The sequence below is a fragment of the Lynx rufus genome, unplaced genomic scaffold (assembly GCF_022079265.1).
Source record: "Lynx rufus isolate CCGP_SWC_20201006 ecotype Redwood Valley unplaced genomic scaffold, mLynRuf1.p SCAF_1, whole genome shotgun sequence".
Taxonomy (NCBI): Eukaryota; Metazoa; Chordata; class Mammalia; order Carnivora; family Felidae; genus Lynx; species Lynx rufus.
This window is the reverse complement of record NW_025814823.1, coordinates 188952055-188974731: the sequence shown is the minus strand read 5'-3', so window position 1 is coordinate 188974731 and position 22677 is coordinate 188952055. Positions and strand designations below refer to the sequence as shown.

Sequence of the window (22677 nt, the reverse complement as noted above, 5' to 3'; positions counted from 1 at the left end):
TGTACCCTTCCTCTGGCTGTTTCTGGTTCTTTGCTGAACTCTTGGAGGTTCAATCCCTGTTGGAGTCTTATCCTTCTAAAGTCCCTCTTAGAAAGACCTAAAAAAAATCCCATAGACTCTTGGGGCCCTTAACTAGTTCACAAGAAATTAACATCCTTTGCCTACCCAGATTAGAAGATACAAAAGAACCCCAAAAGACATTTTCACTATGTCCATAGTCAGAAAACTCACAGCAAGCCAACTCACTCATATATATATATATATATATATATATATATATATATATATATACATACATACATATATATATATGTTAACAATAAATATATATAACAACATACCCCATAGATTATCATATAAAAACATCCAATCTGCATTAAAAAAAAGACATTTTGCATCCTTTTTTGTACTAAGTCTTAGAAAGTAGGTATGTGTGTTTTACACTTATAGTGTATCTTAATTTGGACTAGCCACATTTCAAGAGCTCGACAGCTACATTTAATTTTATTTTTTTAATGTTTGCTTATTTATTTTGAGAGAGAGAGAGAGAAAGAGTGAGGGAGGTACAGAGATAGAATCCCAAGCAGGCTCCACACTGTCAGCACAGAGCCTGACGTGGGGCTCAATCTCACAAACCATGAGACGATGAGCTGAGCTGAAATCAAAAGTTGGACACTTAACCGATTAAGCCACCCAGGTACCCCATATGTGGCTAATTTTGGATGGTGCAGCTTTAGATTTTCAAAGTGTGGGTCAGTTCACAGTATCCCCCCCCCTAAACCGCAGAAGACATGTGACTCTCCAAATGGTCTTCTGCTGATTTCTCTAAATGTGAATGGCTGGGGAGGTATTTCAGAGCAAACAGCTCTCTAAAGAAATTCTCCTTAATCTCCAACATTTAATTTTGCAAGACACTCTATATGGGTGAGTGTAAAAGTCATAAAATAGATTTTCTCTCACTTCCTTTTCTATAATTCCGGCATGGTAGGCAAGGTCTAGTACATCACTTGGGATTTCTATATTATTTTTGGGTCTTAGCTAACACTCCTATTTTTAACATTCTACTACCTAAATATTTCAATCAGGTCTCAAGTTCTTGACATTTCTGGCAACTTATATTTGAATACAGTGATGGCTCTCAATAACAATAAAGACATTACATATTTAATTTTAATCTTATAAAATAATAATTAGCTTTATTTAAAAATTAACCTTCTAAATCGTTAAAATATCATTAAAAAAACACAAGCAACTATAGGCTACGTATGATTATTAGCATGTAAAAAAATAATAAGTAAGGTTGGTCTCCACCTACACTTTCAATTCTTTTCTAATACTTACCTATTAAGGCTGTGGTAAACCGATTCATGGAGAGAGGTTCTAAATACATTGGTCCTTCATAGGCAGACTCCAGTTCACTCCTGACGTAGTCCCTAAATAAATCAAATGGTAATAACATATTAGATACATACCAAGCACATATGGAAAAGAAAAGCAACTAAAGCACAGTATTTTTATAAAAAGCATATTATGTTAATAACACTTCTTTCCACATCTACATTAAGGAAAATTTTAGGTATAAAAAACTAGGTAAGGATGGTCTTCATTTCCTTCTTCCACACATGGATCAGAATTTACTGCATCTGAATTTTACTATGCAGAGAAGACAGACAAAAATCTACTCTGTGGGATTTTCTTTTTTCCTATGGCCTTGTTAAATAATATTCCCAGTAAAAAAAAACATTTGAGAAACCATCCCTCAACCCTATTACTTAAGTGATAATACCCAATAATATTACATCAAATTTCCCCTCTTTTGGCTCTCTTCCACCATCCCACCTATCTTACTTTCCCCAAAGTTTTATCCCCAATTATTCTTAGTTATAGGTAAAATCACAAACTAAGTAGAAAACTGGCTCACAGGACAATCCTTAAAAATTGTCACTTTCGGGGCGCCTGGGTGGCGCAGTCGGTTAAGCGTCCGACTTCAGCCAGGTCACGATCTCGCGGTACATGAGTTCGAGCCCCGCGTCAGGCTCTGGGCTGATGGCTCGGAGCCTGGAGCCTGTTTCCGATTCTGTGTCTCCCTCTCTCTCTGCCCCTCCCCCGTTCATGCTCTGTCTCTCTCTGTCCCACAAATAAACGTTGAAAAAAAAAATTAAAAAAAAAATTGTCACTTTCAACTCTATCAAGAATCTATAATTAGACTTATAATAAAGTAGGCTACAGATTTATTTTGAATCAAATTTTAAATCACATCAAATATTCCTTTTAAAATTTAAATGATGTTAAATGACATGTGATTACTAAGAAATAAGTAGAGAAAAAAAAAAGTCTTTCCACACTGAGAAAACAGAACTTTCAGTGCACAGCCAAGAAGCACAAAAAGGGAGAATTTAATTTATCAGCAAGTTAAAACAGTAATACTAGAAGACTGTTAAGTTCTTTTGACATCATCGTAAGGAAACTGTGTAAAAAAATTCTCCTTTTCTTCAATTATTGAATGCTTTATCCACTGTATTTAAAAGAATCTGAATGTTTCAATATTTCTGAACAAACCCACAGCTATAATTACTTTTTCCATGAAATTACTTCCTATTAGGCAATCAAGTTGAATTCCTTTAGTGTAGCACAGCCAAACAAGAAATGACCCTTACATAATCCAAAAGGAGAATACTGTCAAAAAACCAAAATAAGTTTTATGAACAGAAGCAGTTTGGGGGACAATTTACAAAAATCAATAATGGACCTAAATTCATGGGAGATTTAGTAATTCTCCTCTATCACTCTATGATGACCACTTCTAACAAATAATATATTAATAGTCTCTTTTTACTGAAATTCTCAAGACGAATGATTTTAATGCAGTGCTGGCCAACCAGGGGTGATTTTGACCCCAAGGGGCATTTTGCACTGTCTGAAGACATTTTTAGCTGTCACAATTTAAAAGGGTTGGGGGTGCTGTGAGCACCTAGGCCAAGATGCTGCCACAACATCCTATCTCCAGTGCACAGGACAGCCCTATAACAAAGGATTACTCAGTCCAGAGGTCAGTGCTCAAAACCCTGTGAGAAGTACAAATGCTACACATGCAAATAACATATAAATATCTGAATGCTATCTTACTAGATAACCACCAACATAAAATTACTACATTTTACAAAGTTTTAGGACAGAAAACTGAAGAATTAAGAGAATTATGAAATTTACAATAAAATACACATATAAATATCACTTAAAATTTATGAAGTCTTTGAAAATGCTATTAAAGAAAAAATTTATCTTTAAAAAAGTTTATTTAGTCTTTATTTATTTTTAATAGAACACAAGGCGAGTGAGGAGTAGAGAGAGAGGGAGACACAGAATCTGAAGCAGGCTCCAGGCTCTGAGCTGTCAGCACAAAGCCTGATGCAGGGCTTGAACCCACATACCATGAGCTCATGACCTGAGCCTAAGTCAGTCGCCCAACCGTCTGAGTCACCCAGGCGCCCCCAAATAAATTCGTACTTAAAAGAGCTCTAATTCTGAGTCCAAGACCTCTGAAGGCAAATAATTTCTTTGTGGCCATCTCATATCCTTCTCCAACAGATCCAGTTAAAAGAGGGGAAACCCACAAAGACAAAAAGCAGATTGATGCTTGCCAGGGGCTGAGGGAGAGGGGAGGGGAGGGAAAATGGAAAAGACGTAATATGTACTGGGTTTTATCGTGGGGTGATGGTTGTACATTATGAATGTACTATATGCCAATGAACTGTTCACTTTAAAGGTTAATTTTATGTGAATTTCACTTCAATAAAAAGGGAATGGGGTGACTACAGGAATTCCATCCCCAAGGGGAAGAGCCAAAAGGTGTCCCCAAAGGGTTCAGTGCCCAGGAAATCTTTCCTAGTAACGTGGGGGGTGGAAACTGCAGAGTTGGTCTCCCTGACATGTTTTCTCTCCCTTGTTTGCTTTTGTCATCATATTACTGATGTTTTATATATAACTCAGCAAACCCATTACTCTAGAATTTCTTATTGCCGAGACATTTGTTAATTGTTTTGCATTATTTCCTAGCCTACTTTAGTTTATTTTTTAGCACTTCTTTGTCTTCTTTAGAGCCTCTAATCTTAAATTCTGACTTTACATAACAAAACCTGTAAGGAAAATCAACATTCTCCATGTTTTTTGGCCTCACAAAAAATATACCGTATACATAATATGTTGTTAGCACACTGCTACCCTCTGGGAATACTACAGTAGACAGGAAAGTAACAATTCCTGTTAGCATGAAGCTTACAAACCAGGAAGAGAGACCTACAATTACTAGATTAATACTAATAATAATTACAATTATATAATTACAATTACAATAATAATTATAATTGTGATAAATGCTATAAAAATATAGAATGAGGGGCGCCTGGGTGGCTCAGTCGGTTAAGTGTCCAACTTCAGCTCAGGTCATGATCTCACAGTTTGTGAATTCAGGGCCTCGCGTTGGGCTCTGTGCTGACAGCTCAGAGCCTGGAGACTGCTTTGGATTCTGTGTCTCCTCTCTCTGCCCCTCCCTGCTCCCGCTGTCTGTCTGTCTCTCCCTCAAAAATGAATAAAAATATAAAAAAAATTTTTTAATATAGAATGATTTTTTTTCTCTTTTTCACTCTCCGTATTTCGTGACTTTGTGATTTAGTGAAATTACAGGGGACTAAGGGAGATCTGTCTTCCAAAAGAATAATCAACCGTTAGGCCTTAAAGACAACACCACAGTGTTGAACAGCTTCTTACCACTAGCTCTCTGGGCTGCCCTCCTCTAGAACCCTAAGAGAACAGCTCTCCTCAATGCTGCAACCCCTCCTCAATGCTACTGGAACAATCATCCTACCACAGAAATTAACACCTTCTCGAGGTACCCCAGACCCTTTCTCCTTTGCTCCACTCCTGTCTCTCAAGATGGTCCTTCACAATCTTTCCTGTCTGGCTGACTCATCAATAAGCCCCACCTCAAGAAAGACGGCCAGGGCCAGAAAGTCTGTAGTCCCTCTTTGGTCCCACTGAGCTTGGCTTGCCAGAGCCAGGGCAGTGGCTTTGGTGAGGGCTAAACTACTGCTCTCACCAAGGAGCCACTACTGAGCTGTCCCTTTTGAAAGAAGAATCTGGGCATTGTTGCACCCCAAACTATACAAGAGAACTTTAACATGGATCAGTATCTGAACAAAGATCTCCAAGTTATGAACAACTTCCTGGCATCTCATGCTGACAATGTAAACTCTTCATTACTAGTCTCTCAACAAAATGGGTCATTCACAATATAAAAAAACAAGACAGAAAGCCAAATAAAAAGAATCCAGAGAAGGAATTATCCAAAATTCCATGAGTCATTTTAGTCCAAAAATTACTCTGATGCAATAGCCATGAAATTCTAATTTTTAATAGAATTTAGTAACTATTTTACAACTGAATCAGGGGCACCTGCGTGGCTCGATCTGTTAAGCATCTGACTCTTGGTTTCAGCTCAGGTCGTGATCTCACAGTTCCTGAGTTCAAGCCCCCTATCAGGCTCAGTGCTGAGAGTGCAGAGCCTGCTTGGGATTCTCTCTCTTACCTCTCTGTTTCTCAAAATAAATTAATTAAAAAAAAAAACAAAAACTTAAAAAAAAAAGACTGAATCAGATGAAATGTTCAAAAGCATTATATGGTTTTGTTTTTTGTTTTTTTTTAAGATTTACTTTTTGTGGGGAGGCACCTGGGTGACTCAGTAGGTTAAGCATCTGACTCTTGATTTCGGTTCAGGTCATGTCTGATGGTTCGTGGGAAATCACATTGGCATGGAGCCTGCTTGGGATTCTCTCTCTCCCTCTCTCTCTGCCCCTCCCTGCTTGCACATACATGCGCTCTCTCTCAAAATAAATAAACAATCTGTACACACAACCTGGGGCTCAAACTCACAAACCCTAAGATCAAGAGTTGCACACTCCACCAACTGAGCCAGCCAGGCGCCCCCAGTATTTGATTTTTCAATTTAGGAGATTTAAACAGTAAAATGTATTAAGTTGGTAGGAAGCAAGAATCCCTGCCATCTACTTGTAACTGAATTAAATCTTTCCCTTCTTAAACTTTTTTTCATTTGTGCAATTTGTGCAATACTGACATCAATCCTGAGCACTAATAAACTAAACACTTTGAAAATCTACTTCTCTAGTTCCCTATGATAGCCTATTCTCCAGTGACTGAAATTGCTTTGGGTCTGAGGAGTGTGTAAGATACATGTAAAAGGCCTCAAGGATAGCTTGCAATTAGGAAAATACTTGCTATAAAGAGAAGCATACAAGTTATAAAGAATAAGTAACAACAATAAAACCTAGAAGCTTACCAATTCACCAATTGACCTTGTAACACTCTCTTAAGCAACCTGAACAACCTAGGAACAATCTGTACATTCTGGCCACTTAAAAGCTTTCAAACGGTTTAATTCAAAGAAACCTAATCTACTTTCACAGAGAATAAAGCTGTGAGCCCTTGAAGTTATCTTATGGAATATGTGCAAACAAAAGGCACTGCGCTCAATTTAAGAGATCCCAGATACTGAGATGTCCAACCCCTGGATCTGAGTACCTACTACACCCTAAGAAATGTACCAGTAATTGAATAATAATAGTTCATTTACTCAGGGCTTAATTATTTAAATCATCTCAGCCACCCTGCCCCTCTCTTTAGCTGCTTTCTGATCCCCTACTCAAATATTTAGTGCCTGGATCTGATAATGTTCAAAAGAAGAAAACATATCAAATACTGAAATGGGTCAATTTTATTCCCGTCAAAATTAAATTTTAAGTATATAATGATAAAATTCATTTTAACAATTCCTTTATCTAATAGCAGTGGTTCTCAACTGAGGAAAATTTTGTTCCCCAGGAGATCACACTGGCAATTAGGGTGCTTTTTGGTTTCAGCACTGCTGGGGAGTGGTGCTCTACAAACTAGTGAGCAGAGAGAGGCAAGTTAGCATTCTGTAATACACAAGACTGCCCCCACAGCAAATCAAGACCTAGCCCAAAATGCTAACAGTCCTGAAATACAGAAACTTTAAATTAGACAAGCTTTCATGAAATGGGGAGCTAATTATCTACATTTCACACATAAATAACTCTTGGGAAAGTTTTACATTTGAAACAACACTTACATACCCAAGACTAGGATGAAAAGGAGTATGCTTTCAATCTTGTGAAACCCATGGGCTCTAATTTAAATTATACATACACAAAACTGATATGATAGTTCATAAATCTAACAATAAAACAAAGAATTTAAGAATATTAGAGTTTAAAACTTTTACAAAAAAACAATTGTGATGTAAACCAAGACCACACCCCTCATAGGAATGGTCATGTCAGTTATAGTTTTTCTTTTTTCCCTGTAGTTCTGGATAGTTTCAATTTTATTTATTTTTTTGTGTGAATATAATTTATTGTCAAATTGGCTTACATACAACACCCAGCAGTACTCATCCCAACAAGTGCCCTCCTCAATGCCCATCACCGTATTCCCCCCACCTTAGCTTGTTCTCTGTATTTCACAGTCTCTTGTAAAACAGACACATAGACCAATAGAATAAAATAGAAAACCCAGAATTGGACCCACAAATGTATGGCCAACTAATCTTTGACAAAGCAGGAAAGAGTATCCAATGGAAAAAAGACAGTCTCTCTAACAAATGGTGCTGGGAGAACTGGACGGCAACATGCAGAAGAATGAAACTAAACCACCTTCTTACACCATACACAAAAATAAACTCAAAATGTTAATTAAAGACCTAAATGTGAGGCAGAAAACCATCAAAACCCTAGAGGAGAGGGGCGGCTGGGTGGCTCAGTCGGTTGAGCGTCCGACTTTGGCTCAGGTCATGATCTTGCAGTTTGTGGGTTGAAGCTCTGCGTTGGGCTCTGGGCTGACAGCTCAGAGCCTGGAACCTGCTTTGGATTCTGTCTCCCTCACTCTCTCTCTGCCCCTCCCCAACTCCTGCTCTCTCTCTCTCAAAATTAAATGAACATTAAAAAAAATTTTTTTTAAACAAAACAAAAAAACCCTAGAGGAGAAAGCAGGCAACAACCTCTTTGACTTCAGCTGCAGCAAATTCTTACTCGACACATCTCCAAAGGCAAGGGAATTAAAAGCAAAAATGAACTATTGGGACCTCATCAAGATAAAAAGCTTCTGCACTGCAAAGGAAACAATCAACAAAACTAAGAGGACACCGCCGGAATGGGAAAAGATATTTGCAAATGACATACTGGATAAAGGGCTAGTATCCAAAATCTACAAAGAACTTAACACCCGATAAATAATCCACTGGATAGTTTCAATTTTAAAGTAGGATTGATACTGGAAAATACATTCCTTACATCACTCAAAATGAGAAGCACAGTTTAGTAATTTTAAGAATTAAGGAACTTGAAATTTATCAAATTCTAATAAGCTTAAACAGAATATTAAATGTTCATACTATACCAACTATGGCCATGAATTTTCAAAAGTTTAGTTTCTCTGAACTAAAAGCTATATCCATTCTAGACATACTCTAAACAAGTTTTTATTCACTTAAGGATAATTAGCTTCATTATTTCTTAAATACATGTCTTAAGGGAAAATAAAAACTCAGCTTTTTAAAAGCTTATGAAATTTTCAATTTAAGAAATTAATATTTCCAAATGACTTATCCTATAGCCAGTTTTTCAAGTACCAAGTTAATTATTTAAATTATCCAAGTATCGATTCTCCTTTGTAGAACCATACTACACTTTGTCTTGATATAACCAGACTAGAGTGAATAGTAAAAAATATTTGTAAATCGTATAATTGTATAAAGGAGTTGTATCTAGCTAGAACTGAGTTGTATTACAACTCCATAATAATAATAATAATAATAATAATAATGATTAAATAATGTTAAATAATAATAACGTTAAATGATTAACAAAGGATCCCAATAAATACTTTTCTAAAAGATTTACAAATGGTTAATGAACATATGAAAAGATGCTCAATATCATTAGCCATCAGGGAAGTACAAATCAAGACCACAATGAAATAATCACTTCACACTATGATGGCTATACTAAAAATGACAGATGTCAACAAGTGTTGGTAAGGATGTGAGAAACTAGAACCCTTACACACTACTGTTAGAAATGTAAAATACTGAAGCCACTTCAGAAAATTAGTATAGCAGTTCCTCAAAAGGTTAAATGCAACTCCACCCCAAAGTATATGCTCAAGAAAAAAAAAGCATGTCCACAAAGCCTACTCATAATGTTCACAGCACTATTCGTAACAGTCAAAACGTGGAAAGAACCCAAATGTCCATCAATTGATGGATGAATAAACAAAATGTGGCAATATTCATACAACAGAATACGATTTGGACAGACAAAATACTGATACAATTGCTACAACATGGATGAAAACATGCTAATTAAGAGAAGCCAGGCGCAAAGTACCACACACTGTATATGTCTATATGAAATGTCCAAAATAGGCCAATCCATAGAGACAGAAAATAGACTCACAGTTGCCTAGGTTGGGGGCAAGGGAATTAATGGAAAATGGTGAGTGACTGCTGACAGGTACGGGGTTTCTTTTTGGAGTGATAAAAATGTTCTAGGGGCGCCTGGGTGGCTCAGTCGGTTAAGCGTCCGACTTCAGCTCAGGTCACGATCTCGCGGTTCGTGAGTTCAAGCCCCGCGTCGGGCTCTGGGCTGATGGCTCAGAGCCTGGAGCCTGCTTCCGATTCTGTGTCTCCCTCTCTCTCTGCCCCTCCCCCGTTCATGCTCTGTCTCTGTCTGTCCCAAAAATAAATAAACGTTAAAAAAAAAAAATTAAAAAAAAAAAATGTTCTAAAGTGTGGTGATGGTCTGTAAAATTCTGTGAGTGTACTAAAACCACTGAGCTGTGTCCCTTAAATAGGTATGTGAATTATATCTCAATAAAACTGTTACTTAAAAAAAAAAAGGATAGCTATAAAGTTGCTACATGAAATGTGAACAATTATGCTTTTTAAAACTAAAAACTTCAGCCTTAATATTTTATAAATGTAATGTTTAAGCCTCAATATTTATAAATGTGACATATTATGAATAATTAATCAAGGATAACACATCTTTACTAACCTTTTGTGAGACAGCACCATGTAATAAATATTATACTAAGAAAAGAAATACTAAAATATTTCATTTCTTGAAATTTGTTAGTTTAATATCAAAACTAACTCCATTAGATAGGCATTATCTTTCTTTATAGGTTCAAAGAAACAACTTGCCAAGGTAATATATTTACTAAGTAGGGAACCAGTTCATACACAGTCTGATTCTAAAACTCATTTTCTTCCCACTAACCATGCTGTCTCCCTAAGAGGACTAAACTAGCAATTAGAAAACCTACATTCAAATTAAAGTCTGAGACTGTTCCTTCCCAGCTATTCACCCACTTCAATTTTTTCTTCTATAAATCCCAAAGGACTGGGATAAGGATCAAAACGGAAAAAAAAAAAAAAAAAAAAAGAAATGTTTTTGTATTTTATGTGTGTTATTATAAAATTCTATTATAATTATTTTTACTATTTTAAATAAGTTTGATCTTATAATAAAAACAAACTCTAAACATTAGAAAAAAACATTCCCATAAACTAAAAATCAAAAGTTAAAATTGCCACCAGAAGAATGGTCAGAAAAAGGCTTTCCTTTACCCCTGACATGGTCACAGTCACCTTTATCTTTATATAACAGAATTCTGATCTCTAAAAAAGCCTGGATGGCAACACGGTATAGAAAAATAGAGCTACAGACTTTCATCACTACACCACTAAACCACATGGAAACCAAAAAAGCATGAGGGAAAGGATAGTATCATTGTTTTCTCACCCAGAATTATAACTAATATAGCTCTACCTTCAACTTTAGGATTTTGATGATTAATCAAAGAAATCACATCAACCTAAAAGGCTATCATTATATAGCTATATCATAATACAGATTTAAAAAATCTTTTTTTAAAGAATGACACACAGGAAAATGCTCATAAAACATGGCTGTGTAATAAAAACAAGACACAAGAATGTTAGTTAAAATTCACTAAGCACTACACCCAAAAAACAAATAATCCAATTAAAAAATGGGCAGAAGACATGAATAGTCATTTCTCCAAAGAAGACATCCAGATGGCCAACAGACAAATGGAGAGATGCTCAACATAACTCACCAGAAGGGAAATGCAAATCAAAACTACAGTAAGGTATCACTTCACACCTGTCAGAATGTCTAAAATCAAAAACACAAGAAACATCAAGTGTTCACAAAATGACCCAGCAATTGCACTACTAGGAATTTATCCAAAGGATACAAAAATGCTGATTCGAAGGGGCACATGCACTCCAATGTTTATAGCAGTGCTATCAACAATAGCCAAATTATGGAAAAAGCTCAAATCTCCATCAATTGATGAATGGATAAAGATGTGGTTTATATATACAATGGAATAATACACAGCGATGAAAAAGAATGAAATCTTGCCATCTGCAACAACGAGATGGAAGTGGAGGATATGCTAAGCGAAGTAAGTCAGAGAAAGACAGATCTCATATGGTTTCTTTCATAGGCAGAATCTGAGAAATTCTTTCATATGTGGAATCTGAGATGAACATAGGGGAAGGGGAGGAAAAATAAGATTAAAACAGAGGGAGGCAAATCATAAGAGACTCAAATACAGAGAACAAATTGAAGGTTAATGGGGGTAGGGGTGTCGGGGTGGGTTAAACGGATGACGGGCATTAAGGAGGACACTTTTTAGGATGAGCACTGGGTGTCATATGTACAAAATGAATCACTGGGTTCTACACCTGAAGCCAAGACTACACTGTATGTTAACTAACTTGAGAATTAAAAAAAAAAAAAAAAGTAGTTCATAATTCAGAAACTTTAGGCAACTGGGATCTTACTCCAACTGATGAATCTGAAAGATCCTGTAGTTGATACTCTAATTGGATATCTAGGACAGAATTCTTCATAAATTACAAAAAAAAAATCAGTTCTTCAAACAAACAAACAAACAAAAAAACCCCAAAAAAGTTAAAAATAGAACTACCTTGGGGCGCCTGGGTGGCTCAGTGGGTCAAGCTTCTGACTTCGGCTCAGGTTATGATCTCGTGTGTGTAGGTTTGAGCCCTGCACCGAACTCTGTGCTGACAGCTCAGAGCCTGGAGCTTGCTTCAGATTCTGTGTCTCCCTCTCTCTCTACCCCTCCCCCACTCGCACTCCTTCCCTCTCTCTCAAAAATAAACAAACATTACAAAAACATAGACCTACCCTACAATCCAGTAATCCCACTACTGGGTATTTACCCAAAGAATACAAAAACCCTAATTCGAAAGGATATATGCACCCCTATGTTTACTGCAGCATTATTCACAACAGCCAAATTATGGAAGCAGCCCAAGTGTCACAGATGAATGGATAAAGAAGATGTGGTATATACATACACGATGGAATATTATTCAGCCATAAAAAAAAGAATGGTCTTGCCATTTGCAACAAGATGGATGGAGCTAGAGAGTATAATGCTAAGTGAAATAAGTTAGAGAAAGACAGATACCATATGATTTCATTCATATGTGGAATTTAAGAAAACAAACGAACAAAGGGAAAAAAAGAGAGAGCCAAACCAAGAAACAGACTCTTAACTACAGAGAACTGATGGTTACCAGAGAGGAGGTGGGTGGGGGGAGATGTGAAATAGGTGAAGGGGATTAAGAGTACACTTATGATGAGCATGGAGTACTGTATAGAATTGTTGAATCACTATATTGTACACCTAAAACTAACATAACACTGATGTTAACTATACTGGAATTAAAATAAAAAACTTAAAAAAAAAAAAAAAGAAAAAATTCACGGAACACTTGTATGTCAGAAATCATGCTAAGAGCTTTACATGCCTTACCTTACTGAACCTTTACAATAGCCCCGTAAGATATTATCAACATTTTACAGGTAAGAAAACGGAGACCTATCTTTCTGGTGACACTGAGGTTATAGAATAGTAAATAAAGAACATGGAATTTGAAACGCCCCAATCACCTGTCCACTTATCTAAAAAATACAGCACTCTTAGATGGCCAGGCACTCATCTGTACACAAAAATGATGACTTAGAAAACCCTATACTCTAACTACTGCATTATACTCTACAGACACAATTTTTGCTTAAAAATGAATAAAGACAGGGCACCTGAGTGAGTCAGCCATTAAGCATCTGACTTCGGCTCAGATCATGATCTCAAGGTTTGTGTGTTTGAGTCCCACATCACCTGAGCTCAAGCCCTGCTTCAGGTGAACCCCTCTTCTCTCTCTCTCTCTCTCCCTCTTGTGGGATTCTCTCTCTGCCCCTCGCTCACTTGTGCCCTCTTTCTCTCTCCAGGAAAAAAAAAAAAAGGGAATAAAGATAGAGAAGTGTCTCTACCTTGAACTTGAGCTCAGATTCAGAGGTGTCCTGGGTAAGGCCACAGGAACAGACTGTGTCAGGGTTTGGGGCTGGTGGTAATGGATTGGAAGTACATTCTGTTGTCTGTGTTGGTACTGGCCACTGGACTCCTCTTCTTGGCTATGTGAATAAAGATGCTACGAATCTAATTCATGTTCCCATGAAGGAGTCCAAGACACAGGGACATACTTGTGTGACACAAAATTAGAAAACTCATGTCTTCACTTTAGGAGTAAAACACAGCTCAACTTGAACCACTGTTAGGATTACAAGAAATGCAGTACTACTCCAATAGGTCCAGTTTTGTAACTGACATCCAAGGACATACCCTGGGCAAGGATAATGGCAGTTAGAGAGTAAAACATCACCTTCCAGGTACCAGAGAAAACTGACCAGACAGGAACTGAGGAGAGAAATGTGAGAAGATGGAGTTTCTGCAAAACGCTTTGGGTCCTTTGAGAAATAACCAGATGAAATTTTAAGGAGGATAAAAGTCCTGCTTCAACAAGAGGGGCCAAGAGTCCGGGACTATTGCTATTTTCATTCTTTTCGTATCCACAAAAGTGGTAAAAACTAGAAGGTATTAAGAAAATTGGAAGGAAATGCCAGATTTTAACAGGTTTATCTCTGGGTGGTATGATTACAGTACGTAATTGTTACTACCTTTAAATTTTCTGTATTTCCCAAAACTCATCTCCAATGAACAGTATTATTTTATAAGAGAGTAAAAAAGTTTCCAAGTCAACCATTCAATTCTAGTAATATAAAAATGCTATTTCTAAGATTAATTTTCAAGCTAACACCAAAATCTGCGTTTCAGACTTCTAGACAACTACTTCTTATTATATACGCAAAGTAACTGTCCCTCTTCTTAGGATTGGGAGTATATTTAATTTTGGTTATACATTTCAATCATAACAAAAGAAATCATACCCTCCAAATTTATTTATACCCCCACCATTACATTTATTGTGTGGCTTTTGGTTCACCTGTATTTTAACATTCCATTCCAAAGTAGGAAGTTCATTTTCATCGGCAGACCAGAGTCTTAAAATTTAGGACTAGCAGACCCAGACAAACACAACATTGCTAAAGATGAAGAAGTTCTGAGCTATACCATGAACCTCATCAGATAATTTATACAAATCATCCACTATATAGGTGGTCGCATCTCATGCCGATTCTCCTGCATCATAAACTTGATTCCCTAAAATGATGAAAATAATCAAGTCTATAATTGTTAAAATATTCTACAGCCTATCTTTGGAAATTCTTGTCTTAGGTGATATAGAAAAGCTCATGAGTATCTCTGTAAACATAATCTTAAGGTCCATTTCATATTGATTGTTTTTTTTTTAATTTTTCTTAATGTTTGTTTATTTCTGAGAGAGACACAAAGCACGAACAGGGGAGGGGCAGAGAGAGAGGGAGACACAGAATCTGAGGCAGGCTCCAGTCTCTGAGATGTCAGCACAGAGCCCGACATGGGGCTCGAACCCATGAACCATGAGATCGTGACCTGAGCCTAAGTCAGACACTCAACCGACTGAGCCACCCAGGCAACCCTCATATTAAGATTGTTTTTAAACGCAGAAATAAAATTTGAGGCATAACCCCAGCTATTATTTCCATAAAATAATATTTACTTAAAAAACAAATATTAAAAACCCTGTTCTGGAACTTAGCAAAGCCTCAGTTTATTAACAGTATTCATGAAAAATATTTTATTGGTAATGAAAAACCATATTTGGTCATACATTTCAAAAACAAGGTCACATTCTTACCTGGAGATTTGATGGCCAGCATAGAGGAGCAGGGCAGTCAAAAAATACAGGTAAAGCTGAACCAGATGCTGTCTGGGCAAGGTTAGTAGCACAACACTTAAAATATAACCTGTAGTAGAAATAAAGAGAGATTATAAATAAAATATAATTCTAATTTAGTCTTCCAATTAATTATACTAATAAAAAGAACCTGAAGTCAATTACTTTCCAATTAAGTTTCAACAACTTTCAGGTTTTTTACTTCATACCAAAGTAAGTTTAATACAGTAAAAATCACTATGGACTTTTTGTTGAAAACAAAGCATTTTTCACTTTTTTTTTGTAGCCTTCTCTGCTTTACAATCAAGTATACCACACAAAGATACAACAGCACTCCTCTCATTATCTACCTTTCCTTGATGTCAACTTACTTGTTCTACACCAATTCTCTCATCCTCTCGTCCCAGAGGAAACACTGCTTAATGTCCCTCTCTAAAGCTGCCTCTTCCACTTGACTCAAGATCTTATTTTTCTAATTCCTAATCTCCTACATCTTCAATCATCCCCCTAACACCGGTGCTCACTTTTCTCTTCCAAGGACATACAGGGCTCTTCTTCCAATCTTGAGAAACTTCTCTTCATGCTATTATCTATTTTTCTCATTCCACTGACAAATGTTGTAAACTATCTGTACTAATGCCTCCATTCTCTAACACTCCATTATTTCCTCTTAATCGTCTACAATCTACAAATGCTCTATGAAACTTCTTTGCCCTTCTACTCTAAAAAAAACCTCAGAAGTCAACAACTGCCTACTTGTCAAACCTAAAACACCCTGCTTATCCTTGTCCCGGCAACCACCCTCAAAACTGGCTCTGTGGCATGGATTTCCTTATAATCTCCAAATTCCCCCGCTGCTTTTTACCCCCTCAAATGAACAAAGGAAATTTAGTCCCTAAACTGCTTTTTCCCCTACAAAGTATTTAGCTCAAGCAATTTATGTTGCTGCTTCAAATATACCATTCTAAATGTATGTTATCAACAAAGTTACTGAGAACCTACCTACTGCATATGCCAAAAAAAAAAAAAAAGCAATCATTTCTTATTCTAAGCAGATATATCATATCTCACAATGCCTGGGATATAATCCACTTAAATGTTCTCATATACAAGTACAAACTGAGCACCCATCCTCCTCCCTCAACAGGCTGGCTCACCCTCTTTCTCCCCTAAATCCCATTCACTCGGACTCAAACCTGAGTCATCTTTCCGTCATCACCAAGTCCTGCTGAGTCTTTCCCAGTTAAGTGTCTCATGTCACCCTTCCTTTCCAGTCCCTATGCCCCATATCCCAGTCCACTCTCAATATAATAGCATACTAATAACTATTCTTCTTTCAGTCTCTTTCCATCCTCATTGATCCTACACTTCAGTACAAAACCATCACCATCTAGACAAATCTCTTGCTTAAAAACCTTCAAAAGTTCTTAACTTCTCAGTCTGACAGTCTAGGTCTTGCAATATCTGGTTCTTGTCTACTCTTCCATAACTATTTTCCATTTATTAGCGAGTCTTTATTACGGTACAGATAACCCTTCTTAGTACCCAATGCACCTCTCATGCTTAAAGCTAAGGAGACAGGAGCACTATGCTAGGGACTAAAGAGGTAGAATTCAGATTTCCCACATATCCTAACTTTAAGAACAATCCAGCAGAAGCTAGACAGAAGTATTTCTACTAACTTTTAATTTCTTAAAATAATTTCCCCAATTTATTTTTTTAATTCCTATCTCAAAGGACTTTAGAGGTATTTAAAAAGGATGTTTATTATATTTAGCAAGCATGTTTAGTGTTTGTGGCTGAGGATTTTCTATTCAATCTACTGCATGAAAACTCTCCATAAGTTCTCTTTTAATGAACTATCATTTTCCTTTCCAGATATTCCTATCTTTCCCTTTTTGTGCACATCTCATAAAACAGCTGTCAAATCCTCTAGACTAAACATATTGATTTTATTCATTCTTTCAATTATCCACTCAACCAATTATTACATATAAAGTGTGAACCATATGCATTTCTAGACATGAAAGATCCAAACAATAAAGTAATCATAGTCTAGTGAAAAAACATGGACAAAAGTATGATACAATATTGGTGCTGTAATATACAAATATTAGAAGGGCTATTATTAAGTGATTAAGCTTGACCTGGACTGAGAACAGTGAATTTATCAGGCTAAGAAAAAGAAAAACATTTTAGGAAAAGAGAATAGCAGGCATGAAAACTATTAAAAAAAAAAAAAAAGGATGTTTTCAGGAGACCATAAACTCTGTAGGCTAGACTAAAATTTGGTGTAAATAAAAAAGTACTGGGAGATGATGCTGATAGAACTGGTGGCTAACACTTCAATATAAAGCCTTGTATACACTAATAAAGAGTTTAGACTGGGCCAACAGTTCTCAAATCCTTTAGATACACTTTTAAGTGAGGTAAGAAAACAAAAAACAAAACAACAAAAACCCTATGGCCCAATTATCCCCCTCCTTTTTCACACTGCAGTGGAAAAATAACTCAGTGATAACAAAAAATATCACACAAGAATCTTAAGCAATTATGAATACTGCTAAAGCAAGAACAGTATGAATAATTTATCTAAATTATAACATGTATATAATCTAATTATTTGAAAAATACAAGCCAAAACTATTGCCCATGCAAATATGCATCACTATTCACTCAACTATCACAACAAACTCAACTGATGATGATGAAGATAACCCAACAATAATTTATAATTAAAATGCAAGACATGCAGCATTTAAAAATGATGACCTACCTAAAATAACATTAATGAATGTTCCTAACAAAATGCAGGGATTTCTGCTATTTAAAGGTTATTTTAGTAGTGAGGGGAAAAATGAGGACCTAGAATAAATCGGCAGCTTTGGTATGGAGTTGGCAGGGTCACCTATGAGAAACATATTTAAAGAAGTCTTAATAGTGATCTATGAGTGGAGAACAAGGAAGTGAAAATGGTTCTGATGTTTCTAGCTTGGATAATCAAGATAATCACAACTTTACCATTAAGATAGGAAACAAGAGAAGGAGGAGGTTTGAGGTATAGATGATGAGTTCATGACCATAAACCGAAGGGTCTACAGAATACTTAGGTGGTCATGTCTAACAATAGTTAGAAATCCATTCAGTACCAGGCACTAGCTAAGCGCTAGGAATAACCCCATTCCTACCTTCAAGGGGCTCACAATCTAGTTAGGAAGATAGATGAGCCTAAGGATCCTTGGAATGCAGCATAGTAAGTGCTATGGGAGAGGTTATGAACTGGGTACCATGAGATCAGAGGAAAGAACACTAACCCCAGACTACAGTGGTCAAAAAAGCAACGGAAATTGGAGATAGGGATTTGCAGCCAAAACTATATGAGATCACACAAACAACAAAAGATGAAAATTAAACACAAATTCTAGGCTGTATCAACACTTAAGAAGTCTAAAGAAAAAACACAGCAAAAGAGTCAGAAGGAATGGTCAGAAAGTTAGAAGAATCCAGAAACACTGTTAAGAGGAAGCAGTCAACAATTCCATAAAGATGAGATTGTCTGCAGAATGACAACACAAATGAAGCCTGAGTTTTACATTTTAGGTCACTAATGATTTTAGTGATTGCAATTTCAATGGAATTGTTCTCATAGCCAGTCTTTGCTTTCCACCTTTTACAAGGCTAATTCTGGCTCTCATTACCTCTTGCCTAAAATCCAAACTGGTCTTCTTACCCTTGGTTTCTCCCCTCCCCAATCCAGTGGCCTGTAGAACACTGCCTAATCAATCTTCTTAAGTGCAGTTCACCTGCTCTAAATTCCTCACTGACCTATCACTACCTCCCAAATTATGAATACCTAATATATGTATTCAGGTCTTTTCACAAATTCCTCCACTATAACTTTTCAATATTACTTCTATTTCCCCTTTTATAACCTATACTTCGCAAAACAGTTCTATAATTAGCATTCCAATTATATTTAGACAATCACTTCTTTTTGCTATTCTCAGACAAAACCCACCCTGGAAAGCTTCTCAATTTGAAGGTACAATTATATTCCATAAACATGAACTTTACCATTCCCTACCTTGATTTTTAAGTTTAAGCTCTTAATAATAATTAAAGGATATAAAAGGGGGGTCACAATATCAATAAAAGAGACAAAATACCTAGGAATGAACTGAACAATAAATGCCCAAGACCTATATAATAAAAACTTTAAAACACTCCAGGACTCAAAAGAAACCTGGAACATAGGGAGGCTTTCTGTGTTCATACATAGAGAAGAGTTAACATCTTTAAGCTACCTCTTCATCTTAACTTAAACTAAGTATCTAAAGTTCGTATAGCCAACAATATCAGAAAAACTCTGAGGGATAAATAAAAAACAATGAAGGGACTAAGTCTAGACAGTACAATATAGTCTAAATATTCATTATGACCACACACTTAAAAAACAGGAATAAATATCAGAAATGGAACCAAATATATGGGAGAACTTAGTATATAATGATTAGCCAGGAAAAGATGAACTATTTAATAAATACATGGAAACCACCAGATAGTTATCTAGGGGAAAAAAATTATACCTACAACACACTGTACATGCAGATAAATCCTAAGTGGAGCAAAGATGTAAATGTAAAAAATGAAATAAAAATAATGGAGTAAAATATGATAGAGAAGCCTTTTCTAATTGAGTCAAAATTCTAAGTTCTAAAAGAAAAAACAATAGGGGTGTCTGGGTGGCTCAGTTGGTTAAGCGCCCCACTTCGGCTCAGGTCATGATCTCACAGTTCACGAGTTCAAGCCCCACACTGGACTCTCTGCTGTCAGCACAGAGCTCGCTTCGGATCCTCTGTCCCCTTCAATCTCTACCCCTCCCCAGCTCATTCTCTCTCTCTCTCTCTCTCTCTCTCTCAAAATAAATAAATAACTCTCTGACCTCAGTTGTAGCAATCTCTTACTCGACACATCCCCAAAGGCAAGGGAATTAAAAGCAAAGATAAACTACTGGGACCTTATGAAGATAAAAAGCTTCTGCACAGCAAAGGAAACAACCAACAAAACTAAAAGGCAACCAACGGAATGGGAAAAGATATTTGCAAATGACATATCGGACAAAGGGCTAGTATCTAAAATCTATAAAGAGCTCACCAAACTCCACACCCGAAAAACAATTAATAACCCAGTGAAGAAATGGGCAGAAAACATGAATAGACACTTCTCTAAAGAAGACATCCGGATGGCCAACAGGCGCATGAAAAGATGCTCAACATCGCTCCTCATCAGGGAAATACAAATCAAAACCACACTCAGATATCACCTCACGCCAGGCAGAGTGGCCAAAATGAACAAATCAGGAGACTATAGATGCTGGAGAGGATGTGGAGAAACGGGAACCCTCTTGCATTGTTGGTGGGAAAGCAAACTGGTGCAGCCACTCTGGAAAACAGTGTGGAGGTTCCTCAGAAAATTAAAAATAGACCTACCCTATGACCCAGCAATAGCACTGCTAGGAATTTACCCAAGGGATACAGGAGTACTGATGCATAGGGGCACTTGTACCCCAATGTTTATAGCAGCACTCTCAACAATAGCCAAATTATGGAAAGAGCCTAAATGTCAATCAACTGATGAATGGATAAAGAAATTGTGGTTTACATACACAGTGGAGTACTACGTGGCAATGAGAAAGAATGAAATATGGCCCTTTGTAGCCACGTGGATGGAACTGGAGAGTGTGATGCTAAGTGAAATAAGCCATACAGAGAAAGACAGATACCATATGGTTTCACTCTTATGTGGATCCTGAGAAACTTAACAGAAACCCATGGGGGAGGGGAAGGAAAAAAAAAAAAAAAAAAGAGGTTAGAGTAGGAGAGAGCCAAAGCATAAGAGACTCTTAAAAACTGAGAACTAAGGGTTGATGGGGGGTGGGAGGGAGGGGAGGATGGGTGATGGGTATTGAGGAGGGCACCTTTTGGGATGAGCACTGGGTGTTGTATGGAAACCAATTTGACAATAAATTTCATATACTGAAAAAAAAATTAAAATACAAACAATAAAAAATAAACTAAAAAAAAAAGAAAAAACAATAAATTCAATCTCATTAAAAACAAATTCTGCAAGTCAAAAAAATCATAAGCCAAAATCAAGACAAGCACAACTGAAAACAGTAATTTTAACTCATCATAAAAGGTTAATTTCCCTAATGTATACCAAACTCCCACAAATTGGCAAGAAAAGGCTAAAATCCAGAGAAGGCCAGCCTAACTACTCTCTGTTGGTGCTGTGTCTCCCTTCAGCTAGAGCTGTAGCCCCAATAAAGCCTTACCTGTGCCTTTGAGAAAAAAAAGGGGGGAGGGGAGAGGCTAAAATCCCACAGAAAAGTGGGCAAAGGACATGATCTGACAAGTCACAGAAGAGGAAACACACGTTTTTCATCAACATGTGAATAAATACAATCTCACTCACAGTAAGAGAAATACAAATTAAAACTTATGTTAAAAAACATCCATTTTTCATGTACTGGAATAACCAAATGTAAGAATTTGATAACATGGTTTTTGATAAAGATGTAAGACTGTAGGAACTCTCAACCACTGTCTGTAAAACCCCATAGAGAGTAATATCGATCCATTATTACAGACATATATACTCTTTAACACAGCAACTTCACTTCTAGCAATTTATCAAGGCTATATGTATCTGTCAAAATTATGGCTATATAAAATTATTTAGTGCAACACTGAATGAAATGGCAGACGAAACTAAAGTGTTCACCAATAGAGCATCAATTCTGTGGTATGGCCATACAAGGATACTACACCACTACGAAACAGAATTAGGAGGCCTAGGGGGAGAAGGAGGCCTTAACATTTAATCAGAATCTTAAAATTTGGCAGAACAGGAAGTGTCAACATAAAAACACAGAGTACAAAGCTTTATTTCATGAATATCTAAAAGCAGTAGTTATGGCTCTGTGATACATCATTAAGTTAAAACAAACAACAGGTTCAAGACACTGTAAATCTACTTCTGAAATCATTGTTGCACTATATGCTAATTAACTTGGATATAAATTTAAAAATTAAATAAACATTTTTAAAAAAGAACACTGTATATTATCCCATCATCTGTATAAAGAGAACATACATATATTTATACTTATTTATGTTTATTTACCAATATATCTTTATATTGACTTATGTATACATAAAAATATCTCTAGAATTTTTCACAAGTTAATAAAAATAGCTACTTGCTGGGGCTTAAGAGAACTTAGTAGTTGGCAAAAAGAAGAATGATACTTTTCACTGTACACTTTCTATGTTTTGATTTTTTTA

At 36.5% G+C, this 22677-nt stretch overlaps 1 protein-coding gene and 1 non-coding gene across 2 annotated transcripts in view; both read right to left on the bottom strand.

The window, feature by feature from the left end:
- Positions 1–22677, bottom strand: part of RNF145 (ring finger protein 145) — a 59400-nt gene that overhangs the window by 29094 nt on the left and 7629 nt on the right. Inside the window, exons 3-4 of the mRNA XM_047091793.1 lie at positions 15293–15401; positions 1342–1433 (exon numbers count right to left, since the gene is read on the bottom strand). Of these exons, the coding sequence (XP_046947749.1) occupies positions 1342–1433; positions 15293–15401 (201 nt within the window). The remainder of the gene's footprint in view (positions 1–1341; positions 1434–15292; positions 15402–22677) is intronic.
- TRNAL-UAG (transfer RNA leucine (anticodon UAG)) lies at positions 14985–15069 on the bottom strand. Its single transcript has one exon. It is a non-coding gene; the product is annotated as a tRNA-Leu (tRNA).